Source organism: Amia ocellicauda, chromosome 18 (assembly GCF_036373705.1).
Source record: "Amia ocellicauda isolate fAmiCal2 chromosome 18, fAmiCal2.hap1, whole genome shotgun sequence".
Classification (NCBI taxonomy): Eukaryota; Metazoa; Chordata; class Actinopteri; order Amiiformes; family Amiidae; genus Amia; species Amia ocellicauda.
Window position 1 is genome coordinate 27,894,545 of NC_089867.1, and position 18,883 is coordinate 27,913,427.

The window sequence follows — 18,883 nt, forward strand, 5'->3', positions numbered from 1 at the left end:
CAAGAGGCACAGAATCGCAATGTTTTTATTTGTGCTAGAATCCAGGGTGCTTTTCTTATTTTTTATTGTGCAAGAGCAATCGGTTGACTTTGTGTAAGATATGGATAGGAACTAAATGTATTTATTATATATGGATTGGCGATATTTCCATTTATTAATAATATATGGGTCTTCTATGTATATGATGAAACCCTCGCAGAACTGTATTTAAAGATACAAATCCATTTGATCCTGTGCTGCCAAATGCAGGCAGAGTAAGCGTTTCTCCAGCCCTCCTTCCGCCCTGCGATTCATCAGCGCGCTTCCCCAGATAAAAGTGGCGAAACAAAAGTAGGTCACCTTCCTCACCTCACCACACAACCGCCGCTCGTCTCTGCCGACGCAAGAGCCTGTCGCTGGAGCCCACGTTGCGCCGCCAGGGTCTTTGAAGATGCCGAGAATGACATTTTCATCTGTCTTGTCAGAAGACGCCAGGCGGCAGCGCCCGGGGTTGCCCATCAAACACGAGGAGCAAACTGAGTGTAAAACAGACAGTCTGGCTCTCATCCTCCGACGCAGCTCCATTGCTAGGAGAGGCAAAGCACGACGGCCGCTTGTTTTTAGTGAATATAAGATGACTGCTTTAATCTATGTGCTAAAACAAAACCAAGTAAACACTTTGAGTCACCTTGGATAGGAACCGATGCTAACCAAATTATCACCAACATCATCATCATCATCATCATAAATAAGACATCGTACCTTTCCAGTTCATGTCAAACCTCAAATCTCCATTCCAGACTTGAATGTAAATACAGCCTCAATTTGAATTAATCAAATACATTTGTAAATACAATTCTCCACAGTTTTGTACCACAGTACCTCACAGTACCTCACAGTATTCTCATTCTTTCACGATTCTGGCTCTCTGATACATATAACATGCCAATTATAAGTTTAACAAAGACAAAATGAACCAAATGACCCTGACTGAACAGATAAGCATCTGAAACCCCATTTCACTGCAGCTATTTTGTGACCCCAGTTTACTTCAGCGCACAACTTTGCACACGAGAGGCAGATAAGCCTTCTTCCGTTTCCAGTCCGCCTCATTACCCATCCAGCCTGCTGACTCGATCGCTTCCACAAACGCTCCTCTTGAAAGACAAGGAAGGCTTTGATCTCAGAGGAAGAAAGACAGAAGGGAAGGGATGAGCAGGGAGGTGGGAGAATAAATAAGAAGAGATTTGAGGAATCTAATTTTATCCCAGATGTGATGAAAAAAAGCATTATGTAACGGACGCACAGGGGCCCCACGGCGATGGAAATGCAGAGGAGCTGCTACGTGAGCCACATCAGAGGAGAAGCCCGCAGCTTTTCTGATTCACCACGAGGCTGATTCGTTCACATCGTACTGTCCTTTCATTCGATACTGAGGTACAGCTGAGATGCAAATGTACTCTAGTTATTAACTTGCAAACCACTTCAGGTAAACTTATGGGTTACCATCTACTTCCTCTGAAAGACAAAGACCATGTATTGTGCAGCAGTAATAGAAGAGGAAGAAGAAGAAGAAGAAGAGAAGGAGGAAAAATAAACCGTATCAATAAAAAAAAAAAAACGCACATAATAAAAAAATTGCCACAGAAAACTGCACCACTATTCCTCAACCAGGGTGTTTTATATTGATTATACTGCTGCACTTTTGTCACGTTTAAATATAATTTTGTATTGCTTTGTATTCCTGCACTTATGTTGTGTAAACTGAGAGTCGCCTAGGATAAGGGCGTCTACCAAGAAATAAAAGAGGAAGAAGCAATTAAGTATTGTCTCCATTTATAGTAGAACTGTAAAGCAGTAATTATGCTCAGTCAATACAATCCCTCTGTTGAGCTGCGGCGTTGCACTGAAGCCTGTGTGTTTGGCTTTAGGACTCAAAATAGGATTTAAAACAGGGACTGTTATATAAACTGAGAGCTCCATATTCCCAGCGATGCAGAGAGCTGTGGTCCAGCACCGGTTCTCTGTGCTGCTGCACGCGGCGGCTCCTGCTCAGAAGGTCACTGTTTGGTGTCTGCTCGCCTTTGGAAGCTCATTATGAGTCCTTTTTCAATTTGATTTGAGCAACACAAAGTCCACGAGCAGGAAGTCATTTTATTGAATGTCGAAAAAGGAACAGATAACTGATCCTTTCCACTTTCCACACGTTGTTTAGAATGACATGTTAATGTCACATTAAAATGTCTTGCGTGATTTCAATGGACCGGACTTCTGCCCAAATTGAAGGGATACATTTTAGTACTCAAATCCATGGAAACCTTTTTAATTCTGTGCGTGCAGTTTGAAGGATTTTTTAATTATAGTTTTGTTGGCAGAGCGCAATTAATGGAAGCAAATGGTCACAGATCGCTGTCTCTCAAAAGTCGGCTAATCGATCATTTAAAGGGGGAGGAGTCATCTGACTGAAACAAGAAGAGGCCTCTCGGCACTGTGTTGTAAGGTTTAAGTCCTTTCCATCGCCCTAGGCCACCATGGGATCTATTTTCAACTTGAAAGAACTAATTTTACATGCATTCAGGATTAGGATTCAGAAAATATGTTTACAAGCATTTGTCTTTTGCATTAGTAATGTCTTCATTTTAAGCATGCACACTGCTAATACAAATTACATAAATATGTTATTGTCTGTTAATCTTAGTCTTGGTAGATACAAAAATAATGTAAATATTTTAGCTATTATAAAATATGTCATTGTTGCAAGCAGTGATGAAAACATCTATATTTGAAATTGCTCACTATCTACTGACCATTAATACAAAGTAAACATTTGTTTAATTGGATTTATAAGCTTGATGTTAAGAGTTTTCAAATGTGGAAAAGATCTCTGACACTACACTGGAGCTGGTCTGTTTGCAGTGCGAGTCCAGTCCACACACCTTCGTGGTGAAAACTATCCAGGGAATAGATTTTTCATTGCTAAGCAAGTTGAGCAACCAGGTAGATCGCATTACTTTCTCTTCGTCAAAGACTTCCTGCTCTGGTGAGTTGAAGTGAAGTTCATATCTGGCTTTAAATGCTGCTGTGATTGCCATCATTTCACAGATGATTAAACTAGACCTTCCTTCTTTGATTTGGACCTATCGTTCAGATAACATTATTAGCACAGCTGTTTTGTCAGTCAGACTAATGGTGGGTGTGAACTCTCCACTTCCTATACGAGAGTCCCCGGGTCGACACGTGTCGAACTCTTCTCATATTGTTCCCATTCTTGTGCATATTCTGTTGGCAAATTCGATAGTTAGACCTTGACTATTGGAGACCCAACACTGCTTTGGGAATAGCAGTTTAGATCCCTAGGATGTGTCCCGCAGGATGGACAAGTTGATCTCCGGTCCAGCCAGGCCCATTGCTTACTTGGGGCAGGAGTTCATAAGGGTGCACAATTGTGTAAAAGCCTTTACATTTTTAACAGATTTATTAGCATTCAAAGCACAGGATTTCACCACTCAAATAATTTTGTAAGCGGCCATTTTGTTTTTACTATGTAGATCTCATTCTTAAGTATTCGAACCCCAGTGTATGTGTTTTTTCAATCTCAAAACACAACATCCTGGTATTTAAACACAAAAGTGTGAAAATGTTCAATTAAACAAAGAAAACAAAAACATGAACAGATAGATTAACAGGGCCTGGGGTGAAAATCTGTGTTTTTGTCCCTGAATTTGTTCGGACTGCTACAGATTGAAAGGTGGGACCCAGTGACATCAAAATATGGCAACAGTGGCAAACTACATGAAAACCTACAAGATGTGTGATAGTTAAGTGGTAATATCTTCATTAAATGGGTATCTGAACCGTGGAAGCTGATTTTAATGACTTGTTTATGACAATGGGCATTGTAAGCTGACACCCAGGCACAAAGCAAAACTACAATTATTTTTAATTTTAATTATTTCTAACACAAAATCACTGGCACGTGAGCCTGAAAAACACCTCCAAACAACACCTCTCCATCTCTCAAGTGGTCTCTCTCTCCAACAAACTAAACTACATTCTTGTAAATCTTCTTTAGGATGATATTTGACTGATTGGATGGTGAGACACCTCACACACACACGCGTATTTCTCACCTTATAGGCTCCGGCTTCAGGTGATAGTTAATGGCGTCGGTCAGCACCTCTTCTGGAAAGGGGGGCAAGTCGCCTCTTCTCTGGAGGTCCAGATGTGCGCTGTTGCACAGGGCGTGGACGCCGGCATCGGTGCGGCTGGACACCGACACGCACACCTCGTTCACCGGCCGCAGTCTCCGTATCGCATCCTGCCAGCAGAGCAAAGCAATTAACCTTTTTTATTAAGATAACTAAACCATATCTCTCTGTCTGGTTTTTGCAAACAGTAACTAGATAAGCATAACTCCCTTCATTCTGGCTTATCAATAGTTGATCTTAAATGTCTCTGGAAGGTTCAAGATCAGGCAGCACATCTAGTGACGAGTCCATTACATCACCCGATCTGAAGAAGCACTCAGAAAGGATGCACTTTGACTTTCGATGTATTGCTGATAAGACACTTAACGTGGTTTCCCTGCTTATTTGCAATTGATGCACCCGAAACCTGAAGTAAATTTGAGCTCCACTGACTCACTCTGTATCCTTCCCCCTTTTCTCTTGAGTCCATTTCAGAGGTTGTACTTTTTTGAGCCAGAGCAGCATATTTATGGACCTCGTAGAAGTTAGAATGACCCCGAGCTTCCTCCAGTTCAGAAAACACCTTAAAACTTTGCCCTCAAAGCAATTAATGAATCAATGGGGTGTTTCAACCCATGATGTTTAGCCAAAAGGGGTCCCTCCTCTGTATATGTTTCACCGGCTGGGGATGTCTTTTGTAACCTTTGGTAATCCTTACTTCAAAGAAGTTTGCATGGAAAAAGTCCATGGGAATGTGTTTTGCTTCAGAAATGTAGAATCTCCAGCTCATTTGACATCCTCTCATACACAATTGTCAAGCACCCATTCATATTCAACCCACCCACACCAATATCAAGGGGAAAATGGTGCTTGACAGACTATCGTGCTTTCGGAGGTTTTGTTTGTGTCATGCATATTCATATTGTAATGTCATCTGTACAATATCCCGGTGTGTGTTTGTGACATTTGTTGTTTTGATTTGTGCATTTCAATGGTTTCCCCACAGACATAAAAATGATGCTTCTAATCAAAAATGGATCTTCATTATAAAAGTATCCCATTTTACACTGATCTCTGCATTTAAAACAGTATTTTGGACACAGTCCTTTTGATATTGGCTAGAACCCAATAGCAGAAAATCGGAAGACTCAGCAAATCCCAAAGAAAGGGATGTTTTTCACGTCTGGCGAACACAAGGCGCGTCTGGAAACAGGCCTGGCTTCTCTTTGGAGCTCAAACCATAACAGATGTTTGCATCTCGGCTGTGCATCACTATGCATGGTAACACCACAGTGAAGCCAGTCTTCTTCGTCTCAGATTGCTCCTTGGGAAACCTCTCCATTTTGTTTCCTGGTCTCGGTTTCAGCTGGCACAAGGAAAAAAAGGACTTAATTTATGCTCTCTGGGCTCCCAGCCATGCAAAGCAGCCAAGATGTGTTTGAGGGAAAAAAATTAAGAAGAAGAAACATTGCATTTCAAATCCTACATAACAATTGAGAATGTGTGTGTGTTTGTATGCCCTGGACTGAAACACAAGAGATCGGTTGCTGTTTATAATAACGCAAGCAATGCCCCTCAAGTAACCATGAAGCCGCTTGTCTTTGTGAAGACCCGTCTGACTGACGTGTTTGGTTCCCAGGGCCACACCGTCTTTATCCTGATGTGTGAACCATCTCCTTAATTTTAAAGGACAACATTATTTTATAATTATTACACAAAGATCCTGTGGCTCCTTTTTATTGTTCTGTTTGAAACACCTCCCATCACAGTGTAAACTAGCTGTGCTCACGCACTGGCAAACTAACTGGCACGTTTCCTGTGCAGCGCTTTAGACAACACTTAACCCCTCTGCAGAAGGGACCATTTCGCAGAAAGAAAACTACACTGAGCTTTGTTTTTGGCTTTAAACGGAGCCGGAGCTGCTTCCTAAAGCAGACCCTGTATTCTGTATGAGACCCAACGCATCTGGAGGAGTGAGGCTGTGTATTTGTCTGCTGGAAAGGCTCAGCTGCTTCGTGTACTTTTGTAACGGCTCAGGAAGGGATGTCCAAAACAGAAGTCTAACAGAGGGGATATATGATGTCCACACTGAGTCGCATACCTCACCAACCCTTTTGTCCCCTTAAAGGTAAACACACATAGTCACCAAAAATGTTGTTTGTGTGCATCTTTGTGTGTTGCTAGTGTATCAGTAAGATGGATACCACTCTTCCAGATCGAGTCATTATCAAGTCAACCGAGTGTTTCGTATCTTATCGTATTCTTACTCATAGATAGTAATTATAGTTTCCATTGACAGCAGGAAGTGTTGCTGTGCCCATGGCTGCGGGGGAGAATAGTAAAGATGGAGTTGCTCTCGTCTCCTCTGCAACAACAATGAGATCAGTGTGCCACGTCACATTCTACATCCACCCCCCCGTGTATTTCCTTCAAATCAACGTGTATAGATAGTCTAGGTGCAGCAGAAGTTTCTTAGGAGAGTATAACCCCTTCTTGCTTACAGTTAATTATGCGTTTATATCCCGATCACCCTGAGATGACTTGGCTCTCGGTGAGTGACAGATGTGGGGGGAGTATTGACTCCTAAGCCTTCTTCCTGTGGCCCCTCCAGTGTGGCTATATGTTGTTAATCAAGAAAAACAACAAGCTTCCCATAGTTCAGTGTACAAGGTACAGTGCACTCAAGCACTTCGATATGTTTGTTCCCCTGTGCTTTACAATTAGGTAGTTTTGTAGACTTTGGTTTGTACTTTTTACCATGGAAATAAACAAAAGCATATTTATATTTTTTAAACATACAGATAATGTCTACTTTAGAGACGTATTTAATGACTGGTGCCATTGCTGATGTGTATTTTCACATCACAGTGCCGTTACAGACACACACAGCGGTAGAGTTACTCCTGTAGAGATGTACAGTATGTCCAGTAAAACACTGCAAGGTAGTCTGTGCTTGGAAGTTTATTTTCTTGTGGTACAATGATCGATTGTGTCCTTTAATGACTAACAATCACAATGAATACTGTTTTCAATGTGCCTTCTAATGCCAATAGTTACAGCTGGGCTCTGCCAGGACTGAGACTGGCTACACTGAGAGGCTTGTCTCCAGAGATGAATCATTTGAGTTGGCGCTCTACCTCCACGGCAGAGCGCTGGCCGCCCTGCTTGTCTGCAGGTGTGAGACGAATATTTCTTACAAGAGACGCAGCACAGAAAACAATCACTCTACGGGATGTGAAACCAAAACACCTCCTGTGGTTATTTGTCAAGCAGTGTTTGAAAACCTACAGATATGAACACAGAGGGAGGATGAAACTAAGTATCTTGTGTTAGTAATTCATTAAACTTAAAAAATAAAAATGCTTTTTGGAGTCTGTGGTAAGTATTCCTGAAAAGTTTATTTTGTTATTAATATGCTTTTGTTAGGTTCCCCCACAGATCTCACTCAAACAATCTCGGTGCTATAATTCAGGTGCTGACATCATTATAAATAGATGTGTAGCTGGCCTGACATCTATAGTAAATGAAGTCAAAGATCTGTGTGTGTAAATGAGGTGGATGACAAACTATTACAAACGAATGCTTCGAGGGAGAATTATTTGCATGTTAACCGAATGTTAAAGTAATCCAACCAATGCGTGAACAGAAGTGTAAACTAATCAAGGTCATCAGGTGGAACTGGATTCAGGTTCGGTGAGAAAACAGAAGCTTTAACGAGAGAGATTGTGGAAGAAATCCCACGATGCTGACACTGATTCCCTGAGATCCCTCTAGCATGGATCTACTGCATTAAAAGCTCAAAGTTATTTTAACTCTCTAAACTTCTTAGGGTTGCTGTTTGACGTTTAAAATATAGCTACGTATTAGGTGTGAGCACCTTTATTCCATTGCTAAAGATCATAAAGTACTACATAATGATAAATTACAAAGTGACACAACGGGATTGAGAAGCCCCATCTTTTAACAGTTGTTGTACCGTGTTTGGACAACAGTTCAGCATTAATAACCGGAGAAACCTATGCAGATTGAATGCGATCCAAAGCATCTGCAGGCAAAATGAGGGTCTGTTTTTACCTTTTGGAAGCTGTGTATCGCCATACTGTGAGTTTATGTCTGTGTGTAATTCCACAGGAATGATATAAAACATGTGAGTTCCCGTCCATAATCGATAACAGCTAAAGAAACTCGGCTGCTTCGCACATGATCCCGTTTCTGCACAATCTGGCACATTTTTCCCCCAGAAATAAACAGGATCAAACAAAACCTTTTAATGAATGAATTACATTTCCTCAAAGCATGTGTGTCTTGTTCTGCAAAGTTATAAAAAAAAACAAGCTGCCTTAAAGAAGTTAACCTTTCTTCAAAGCAGAAGGACAGTTTCAAAATTACAATTACAAAATTATAAAATGCTGAACGTAAATAGTCTTATGAAAGTTTGGGTTATTATTGTGGTATTTTATCTGTGCTCAGTGCTTCACAGTCAGTACACTGTGTCTTTTCACAAGGCATTGTGGGTAACAACTTGAACCTAAATACTTCTGCTTCCTTTTCAGGATCCCCAAATGATTGAATATGATGTGATGAGTTTCCAGAAAGTGCTTTCTTGAGGACAAGGTTAAATTAGTTTGGAGGTCAATTAAACATTGTTAAACATTGTTACAGGACATTGTGACATTGCAAAACAATGGCACTGCTATTACTATATTTCATTGAAATGTACAGAAAGCTGTATAGTAAAAATATTGTTTATAAGCCTTCAAGATCAACTGAAAGGGGTAGTTTGAATGAAAAATATTTCAACCGGTACATATGCACAACACAGTTATATTATATAACTTATATATACAAACACATGAACACTGTCTGGATCTGTCACTTGCACCCACAATCTTCATCGACATGTGTCTTCCTAAAGCACCGGGTTTGAGAAAAGATTCACTCCTTCTTTTCATTTACAGACTGACCGCTTGAGCATCCGGACTCCTGTATGAACAATCGCTGAGGCTGCCGAGTGTATTGAGTCGCTATATAACAATGATTTGCTCCAAAACATCTGCAGAATACCCCAGTGCAGATGCTCTACCTGTTCCCTCGACATACTGGTGTAGCACAGTGTAATAAACCTCTGTGTAATCATTCAGTTGTCCGTGCAGGACTAATTGTGCTGGGGAGTATATTGTCTCCAGAAAGAAAAAATCACGTGCCCATTTCATAATGAGTATGTTTATATATATATATATATATATATATATATATATATATATATATATATATATATATATATATATATATATATATATATATATATATCTATATATATATATATATATATATATATGTAAAACTCTTCATTGGCTGGAAGGTATAATTTGACTGGCAGTTCAGTTTCAGTTCAGCAACACAGCACAGATGAATCATGCTTGTCACACAGACAGATAAAGGGTTTCCCAGTATTTAAGGAGCTTCCGTGGCATGCATCAGTACAGACAGCAGGCAGGACATCTTTCCTGTCTGAGGAGAGCGCACTGGCAGATACAATGATCATATAATGATTAAATATATTCAGAGCAGCCAGGTGAAATATAGAAACACCTAGGAATGACGGGGCTTCTCGTGCGTTTCTGAATCATATCAAACTTCTCTTACAGCGAACAAGCAAACAGAGACAAAGGTCTCTCTGTACAGCTGAGGGACACTGCCTTTAAACAACCGCAATGCAGCCTTGGCTGAGTGTCCTTTCCATAACAAGAACCAGCCCCGTTATATTTAATTTCATGACAGACCTAATTCATTAAATAAACACTCAGCTCGAGCTGGATACGAATTGTTTCAGTACACCAAGCTTTCTCTGTGTTTGTCAGCCAAGGAACGGAGAAAGAAAGTCTCTTTTATGTGACGGAGTATCTGGCTTTGATAGAACAAAAATGTTTTGTGGCAGGCGAGGAAATAGCAAGACTAAATACTTCTGACCGCAAGACTGTCGGGCGAGGACGGGAAACCGACCTTTGGCGGGTTAGTGAGCTGAAGCAAGTCATCTGTAACAATGCAGATTCGTTTTATCCCCGAATTTCAAGTGACAAAAGGGAATTTTCCTCCCGAGAAACAGACTAAACTGAGAGGGGAGTCGCCGCGGACAGAGACTGTAACTGGTGGGATGTTCGGATCACATGGTCTGATTTTCTCTCCCTTTTGCAAGAAAACTAAGCTATATTTGAACTCAGTAAGAGAAAAGAGTCAGAGAAAATCAGCTCGTTTGTGTGTCTGTTCATCAATATATCTTGTGAACATCGGCTCCTGAGTGGCTCCACAGGTAAAAGAGCAGGCTGAGCTCCACAATCCAGACATTGCTGTTTGGTAGCAAAGGAGCCCGTGGGACGGCACTAGTGTCCCAGCGCAGTGTCTCCTCACTGGCTGCTTCAAATTCTGCTTAAAATCCAGTACAAGGTTTTGCTCCCTTATTTCAAAGCCCGGGCCTGATCCACACCAAAGATGTGTTTGTTGCCGTGTGTCTCTGGAACATGTGATCTGCCAAATTGTACTTTCTGTCTGTTTGAAACCGGAAACACAAAGCGATCCACACTGATGTGACAGCATGACTGACAGAGCCACTGTTCCCAGATCATATGAGCATGGTTCCACATAGAGACCAGCAGGGACTCGTCATTTGTTCACATTTATTGTGTCGAAAGTGAATAAGTAAACTGACAAAACGTGTTCCACCTTCATTTCTCTAAGTCTTTGGCCAAAGTCCCAACAATACCTCCCTTCAATTAAACTCAGCGTTGTTTATAATACACTGTGTTATTTGGTCGCATTGTCTTCAGAAGAGGATGTATAAAGAATGAACATAAACACATATTTAAGACTTCATAAACAATGGGTTTCCTTGTTTAAATGTATCTTTGTATCAGTTTAACTCAACAGATATCTTTATATCGCTCCATATTAACTACGCTGGGACTCTGTGCTCTCAGCAGCTCCAGGGGACACAGAAAGACTGACAGACAGACTGTTGTGTGTAGGAACGGGAGATGCTGCCTATAAAACATCTCCAATCTGATAATTTATTTTCTGCACTGTTTTCGAGAGATGAGACGAGAACACAAGGGCTGACTCTTAAAATTCTCCCTGAAACAGAATAAATTAACACGTCCTTTGAGCCGTTAAACATTTGGTACATTCATCTGGAGGCTCAATTTGTGTCGGGCAGCCTTTCATCACAGGTTATTTTTAATTCAATTAAAAATGAAAAAACGTTTACATTTGCTTTTTACTTGCCACATACAGAAACTCTAAACATTTAAAAGCTGTATATTTCTTAGATGACTATGGAAGAGATTTTAAGGTACCGGTGGAAACAATACAAAAGTAAATATTCCTACGATATGGTGAAAAATGTGAATGATCATAATTATAGGTGTCATGATTTTAATGTTTACATCTTCGGCTTGGTAACGAGGTAATACCAAAAACTGTGTAATCATCACAGCTCTGTATCATTTAACGCAATTTAATTACAATTATCTGTTAATTAACTATAATAATTACAGTTAACACAAGCCAGTGTTCTTTAAAAGAGCCTACAGAACCGTTGGCTTAGCACAGTATGTAGTGTGAGTGAGTCGACACACACGCTTAGTCTAGCTGTGCTAATAATTCTCAAACTCAAAATATGTGAAACGTGTGTGCGAACACCATGGATGAATACAGACGCACAAAGAACAAGGCATGTTTGTATAACAGAAACCCTTATCCAGTGTTAGGAGAATATACACAAAACACACACATTTCAAAAAGCAAAGTCAAGCAAAACAAATGAAAATACAACGATCTGAACTGAACTACAGCGATCATTGAGGAAAGTCACTGGGATGCACACTGGAGGTCACAGCTGAATTCATTCTCAGGTCATTAACTTACAATTGTAAATGTTTCAGGAATAAATGTTTGTATTCAATGGATTGTAATCAACAGTATTCAAAATTAGCTGTTTTTGTATATCAGTCACCAATTGGTAATGGCAAGGTTACTGTATTTCATTTATTTGACGAATAACAGGAGAAACAATAAATGAAACATTAACGCCAAATCTCCTGCTGCCTTTCATCCCCGTCTCCAGAACAGAAGACTTCATTTCATCCTGCAGTGCTTGTGAAGGTGTGGAGGACGAGCCCACTTTAAACACCGAGCAGTGCTGTGAGATCCAGCATGTGCTCAACCACAAAGACTGCCTTCAGGCCCGGCCACACGACAGAGGGACGATTCTTGCCAACGGTCCATCTGAGGAGAATCAGAAAGCAGCTCCTCCTCCACTCTCTGTCCTGTATCATGCGAGTCTGCAGGCACAGAAACTACGAGGGATGCGCCGGGATCAAACAAAACAAAGTGTTCAGCTTAATATCGATGGCAACGAGAGGGAATGAAATCTGGGACGCACACCAGCCAAGTGGACTGTGCCCATATATTTCACAACTACCAGGGAGGTGGCCAAGCACCTGGAGTGTTTTGTTTGTGAACAGGGCTAATGGTCCTCTATGAGCGAAGGGCCCAGCTGCAGTAATGAAAGCACTCTGCTGTTCTATATTTACTGCTTTTACTCTCTCTCTCTCTCTCTCTCTGGTTCATGAGAAGAATGGGCTTCCAGAGAGCAAAGTGGGTGAGAAGTGGGTCTGAATATCATGACTATATACAGAACAACCAGGGGGACAGAAACCGTGACGCTGTACTTACTCTACGCTCTCCTTTCTTCAGTTGGGTGTCTCTGGCACGTGGAGATCAGGACACCCACTGCAGAGGGTGAGAAACTGGACAGGACATTGACTCGAGGCTAGCGGAGTCTGCTTTGGCCTTCTGGAATAATCCTTCATTGACAGGGCTGAGGAATAGACTAGTGGACAAGGAGTAACAGGAATCCTAAAACAGAGCTCCGCGCCATACTGGCTTGTTCTTTAATAGCATATTTCTGCCCGTAGACTAAACTGAACTATATGAGAATATGTGGAGTTAAACACAGGTGTAGATATGCTTTGAATACCTTGATCGCTTCCTTCTCTAAGACTGAAGGCGAACAATGCAATTATGAGAAATACAATAACTGGTGAAATTCCAAGGAGACCTGCTGTTGTTCAGCACCTCTCAGTCTAATACTCCTTGTGTCCCTCGTGCACCGCTAACGAGCGTGAGAGACGCTTAATTAGAGCCATGAAGTTCTCATAATTAACACAAGCAAATCATAAAACTGGGGGAAGGAGATGAGACCACGATCACACTAGAAGAGCGAGCTGGCAATGCTGACGGCCTCTAATGCTGAGAAACTGGCTATAATTAATCCTATAATTCAGCCAAAATGAGGGATTACTTTCACAGCTGAAGTTTATCAGTTGTTTCGTCGACTGCCTCGCTACATTGCTGCCCATAATGGCTAGCATCATTCCTGTGTGAGAAAAGAGCATCCGCAATGTTTTCTTCAAAGCGGCCGATTGCTTTCCTATCGCTCAAAGCTGAACAACACAATTCACTCCTCACACATCCAGCACGGAAGATCATTAGCTGAAGAGATAGTATATAAGATCAAAAGAAAGGCTGAGAATAAGAGGAGACAGTTTGACCTATTTTGCTCCTTTCGGTTTCTTCTTGATCCCAGCTAGCTACATACTGTGGAGTAGTGGTTAGGGCTCTGGACTCATAATTGGAAGGTTGTGGGTTCAGATCCTGGGTGGGGCAGTGCTGTTGTATCTTTCAGCAAGGTACTTCACTTAAATTGACAATTAATGTAATGTACATACAACAAACAGTGCATTGTAAAGCACTTTGGGATCCCTTGGGATGAAAGGTGCTATATAAATAAGAGATAAGTATTACTCTATATAAGATTATTATTAATCATTAAAAGTGGCACATGCTAGGTAATATTAATACTAATAAGGAAAATAGCTCCCCAGCTGCCTGCGCTTCACTGGGTGGTGTCAGTGTGAAAAATGCCATCTAATACTGCGGCCGGTGCAAACTTAAACAGATTGATAAATATTTTTACAATTTCTCTTGTAATGACCATTTTCAGACCAATATCAATACAAAGAGAGACTTTAAGCTTAGAAACGTTAAACACAGAATCTGGGAGACGCCTCTTCATGCAGCGAGTTGTGAAGGTCTGGAGCACCGCTGTGCGTCCCTGGACCACACGCCGTGTGAGATTCTACTAGAAGACAAAACGTGGGAAGGGGTGACCTTCATATGATCCTCCTGCTTTTAAATGCCCACACCCTGGCTACTGGCCCCCAGTTAAAGCAATAAAGAAGAAACAAAGACAGGGGGAAATAGATCAACTAAGGTGCATCAAACGACAAAAACAAGGAACGATGCGCCCATGTGTTTATGATTTGTTTGAACTTCTACTACTTTACTGAGACTTCTCCTATGCACCCCCCTCACTTCAGCACAGGCCTAGGACTTCACTGTACTCTGTCTGCATGTTTCCTCACTGTACTAGGATGTGTGCTTATTGTATTTCCTATTTATTGTATTACTGCACTTTTGTAAAGCCTTAAAATGTTTCTTCTGTAAACTGTAAGTCGCCCTGGATAAATTCTGCCAAATTAATTAATTAATAACAACATACAAACTAAATGTTGAAGGCTTATCCTGGGTGAAACACAAGTTACTCTCCGATACCATTATGGACACAATACAAGAAACCCACCTGGTGCAACTCCAGCCATCGAGCCCACATTCCCAGGTATCAACACATGGCAAGCAGGGATACCAAGACACACGGCTCGGCATCTACATTAGGGAAGGTCTTACCAAAGATGCCGTAGATCATGAGTCAATCCCTATTCCATATCTATCAAAAGGTATCAAAGTAGTCAAGCTGACCATCATAAATGTGGACAAGCCACCAACTGAAGTACGGCCCAGCATGGCACTGCAGTCCAGAGGGCACCCAGCCATCTCCATCGCTGACTTCAAAACCACCACCTCCACATGGGGGTCCCCAGCAACGAGAGACCCCTGTCACACTGGGCCTCAGTCCTCAAACCCGCCTGTGATGCCAGGCAGTAGCTCAGCCGCCTCGCTGCTTTACTCACCTCCAGATAGTTCTGCACGCCTTGGCCTGGCTGGTGGGGGGGGGTCTTCGTTACACCACTAGAGAGGAAACCAGATATCATTTTCACAATCACAATCTACGAGTTTCACTGGGGGATATAAACACTAATGACTCAAAGTGCCTGCTCTGGGGTTTACTACACCGACTCCATTGGAGGAGTGTAATCTATTATATAAAGCAGGAATAAATACCAATTACAAAGAAAAGGAAATAGCAGTTATTTTAGTTTTATAAACCACACAATTGAATTACATAAATTCACATTCTTTTAAATAATTACTCATTTGTTTTTAATTTCAGACAAGTGTTTTTAAACACACGTTTGTTTTTATCTTATTTAGAAATCTTTTTTACAGTATCCTGTACTACTGCTGACCCAGCAAAACAGTGTATTGATTGACCTGAGCGAGGTGTGATTACTTTGGGATTTAGTTATTTAATTAGTTAAAATTCAATTTGCGAGTTACTGATAACAGAACAGAATTAAACTCAAGACTTGATCTGTGTATGTATTGTGTATGTAAATAACCATTGATTTCACAAAACAGCTTTGATAGGGAAGAGTGACATTTATTTATCGTTCATTTTGAAGTTTAATGTTATTCACTGAGTGACAAATACCCCACAAACACACACACTTCTCTGCAATACTCTCCTTCCTGTTACAAAACACACACACACTACACTAACATACTCATTGCATTTCTGATGTCTGCTATGATCTGTGTTCATTTTAAATATATTATTATGTAATGGAGTATTTTTATCGACAAGAAAAATTCATTAATAGATAAATAAAACAATCTGTTATCCGATTCGCACTGTGCAAACACGAGATTAAAAGTTTTAAAAATAATGTGGACATACCTATATTTACTACCGTAATACTGGAAAAATATCAGATATCGAACTTTGCAGGACGTCATTTTAAAAAACAAGTTATAGATTTAATACTTTAAACCCCCGTTTTCTCTGCGAGTTGCTACAACTTCCCAGAGCATCTGAAAGCGCTGAAATGATGTGTCCTGGCTTTAAACCCCACTTCCACAACCTCCATGATGGCGAGGAAATCCAGCCTGAAGCGCGACGATGTGCGGAAAGCCTTCAGGCGTGTTCACTAAAGCGCCTGATTGAAAATAGACAGGGCTTTTGTAGGTAAAACGGAATTAAATATATATCCTAATTACAATTATTTTAAACTGGTATCTGAACCATTATTTTCTAATAATATTTTCAATTCTTCGAGATTCCTGTTATGTTATTATTTTGACAGCAGGCTTTTCCTAAGAGAAGCCGAAACACCGGCTCTTCAGAGATAGAGCGTTTTCAGGGTCCTCTGTCAGTCACGCTTGGCGCTGCTTGTGATGACGTCACCGAGATTGACGGCGAGGCGTGTCGTCTCCGCTCAGACGAATAGGGGATTATCTCCAAAACACTGGCCGAGACCGAAACTGCACAAACTCACACATTACATTCTCCCATTTCTGTCTCTCATCCAGGTTTGAGACGACTCTCTAGAGTTCCTCCAACACATGGAATCATGCAAATAAGATGCTACATGCTATATAATATTGTCATATCTTGTTTTCTCCTGCTCCCCAGCAGGTTCTACAGTCTCTAATCTCAATGTGCTGATTCATTTGTCACAGTCATTGTTCTCTTAATGGGAATTAGAGCTTCTGGTGAATATGCAACATTGCACCCCCCCAGACTAACAACACACACACACACTCAGACCTGTCAGGACAGCTGTCCTCCGAGCCTGTGGTATAATCTTGTATTATTGCCACAGTTCTTACCCCCAATTCCCCGACCCGATTGTCACGCTTGTGGGATGATCCTCATGCCCCCCAGGCGCGTGGGGACAGCTGCTGGCTCGGGGACAGCTGTTGGCTCGGGCCCTGAGCGCGCGCCTCTGTGTCATCCAGTGAATGACCCCGCAGGCCTCGAGTCCGGCCCGTGCCTGCCCTCCATATTCCACACGCGCGTGGTCCGGTGCAACCGCCAGGTGGGATTGAGCTCATATTGCCTGTGCCCTGGATCCAGTTATGAATTTGTGGACAGATCTGGGGGACATGCCAATGCTGTGTATGACTTTGTAGGGAGTCATAAAACACACATTTTAATAAAACACGGTGGTGTGCATCTTTTCTGGAATATATCATCCAGCACTGTCACGTTGTTGCTGTTGGTTTAGGTATTATTGTACGCTTGTGTCCTCAGCAGGTCTGGCAGTGAGACATTAAACACTGTCCTCACGTTGTGCACAGGTCGTTATTGACAGTATTGCATTACTACACACTGTCCTCACGTTGTGCACAGGTCATATTGACAGCACTGTACGTGTGTGTGGACGCGGCGCGCCTCTTTGACGACGCTCCCTAACTCGCCCGGCCGGTAGATGGAGCCGCCGCGGGTCCGCAGCCGCCCGCCGCCCGCCAGTCAGTCTAGGCTGCCGCTGCTCTGGACCGGCCGCTGCGGACGAGGGACGCGTCTCACGCCTTCACTTACAGCGCTGCCGCCGGGCGATGAGCCGCACTCTGTAGGAGCGAGCGGAGCAGGACTGAGACCCACAATGACGGTGGACTTCGAGGAATGCATTAAAGATTCCCCCAGATTCAGGTAAGAGCGGCGGCTCTGCGGCTCGGCTCTGCCGGGGATGGCTGGTCCTGCTCGGGCTCAGACAAGCCGTGCATGCGCAGTCGCGGACGGTGCAGCAGGGTGCTGGACACAATGTGTCTCTTTTAAACGCGTTTAGACACAATTGTGACTTGAGCTGAACTGGGTCAGGTGCGCGCAAAACCCGCGGCTGTGCGTGTGGAAGTGATTGCGGGTCTGGAGCTGCTCCGGAGCCGCTGCAGCCAAAGCCCGGTGTCTAACGGAGGGTCCGGTGTGTCTGTGACCCGGTGTGTCCGGAGGAGAGGCGCCCTGTAGCGCCAGTGTGACTGAGATGAGACGCTCGCTGTCCCGTCCTTTTCCGAGCTGGGTGTCGCCTGAATGAATGAGTGCTGTGGGGGTGCGGCGGGGCGCTAGACAGCCATAGTGAGAGAGAGGGAGATATCAGCCATTGCTCGGGTCCAGCTGCTGGCCAGCACCACGAAGAAAAGCAGGAGCAGAGGGGGATGAAAAGCAGGAGCAGAGGGGGATGAAAGCCGGACGCGGCGCTGATCCGGACGGCTCTGAGTCCAGGTCGTGTCCGTCACAGGGGTGTGGGCCACATGTCTTGTTGCTTCCACAGTTTGTGGACAGTAGACTGATGTAGTCCGACATACATGTTTGTGTAACATATATACTCCAACACGCGCTTGTTACATTGTGGCTGCAGGCAGATCCTGACTCGTGTGTTTGCATTGTCTCTGCGGTTTCGGGTGAGATAAAGAAACACGCATGATCAGTATTGATCGCATCCAGATGTGCTCTGTGGAGCCGCCGCTGTCCCGGGGATGGATTGGCCGGCGGTTGTCTTCTCACAGGACTACGTGTTGATGTGCAGACGCTGCTGTGCTCTGTGCAAAGGGATGAGCAGCATGTATACAAGAGTCTGTTATATAAGGGGCACCATTTTTCTATGAACAATGCATGGCGAGCAGACGTAAAGCGGGACATGATG

The 18,883-nt window shown here is 42.7% G+C and overlaps 2 protein-coding genes across 3 annotated transcripts in view; one reads left to right on the plus strand and one right to left on the minus strand.

Moving 5' to 3' along the window:
* The window catches only part of pusl1 (pseudouridine synthase like 1), a 32,265-nt gene extending 15,903 nt beyond the window's left edge, over positions 1-16,362 (minus strand). Inside the window, exons 1-3 of one of the 2 annotated variants that reach the window (XM_066691027.1) lie at positions 16,141-16,362; positions 15,254-15,311; positions 4,110-4,297 (exon numbers count right to left, since the gene is read on the minus strand). In XM_066691027.1, the coding sequence (XP_066547124.1) occupies positions 4,110-4,297; positions 15,254-15,311; positions 16,141-16,199 (305 nt within the window). In that variant the 5' untranslated portion in view covers positions 16,200-16,362. The remainder of the gene's footprint in view (positions 1-4,109; positions 4,298-15,253; positions 15,312-16,140) is intronic. The other variant, XM_066691026.1, reaches the window with a different exon arrangement.
* A 1,306-nt stretch (positions 16,363-17,668) lies between these two features.
* Positions 17,669-18,883, plus strand: part of acap2b (ArfGAP with coiled-coil, ankyrin repeat and PH domains 2b) — a 74,089-nt gene continuing 72,874 nt past the window's right edge. The window contains exon 1 of the mRNA XM_066690666.1: positions 17,669-17,895. Within this exon, the coding sequence (XP_066546763.1) occupies positions 17,675-17,895 (221 nt within the window). The 5' untranslated portion in view covers positions 17,669-17,674. The remainder of the gene's footprint in view (positions 17,896-18,883) is intronic.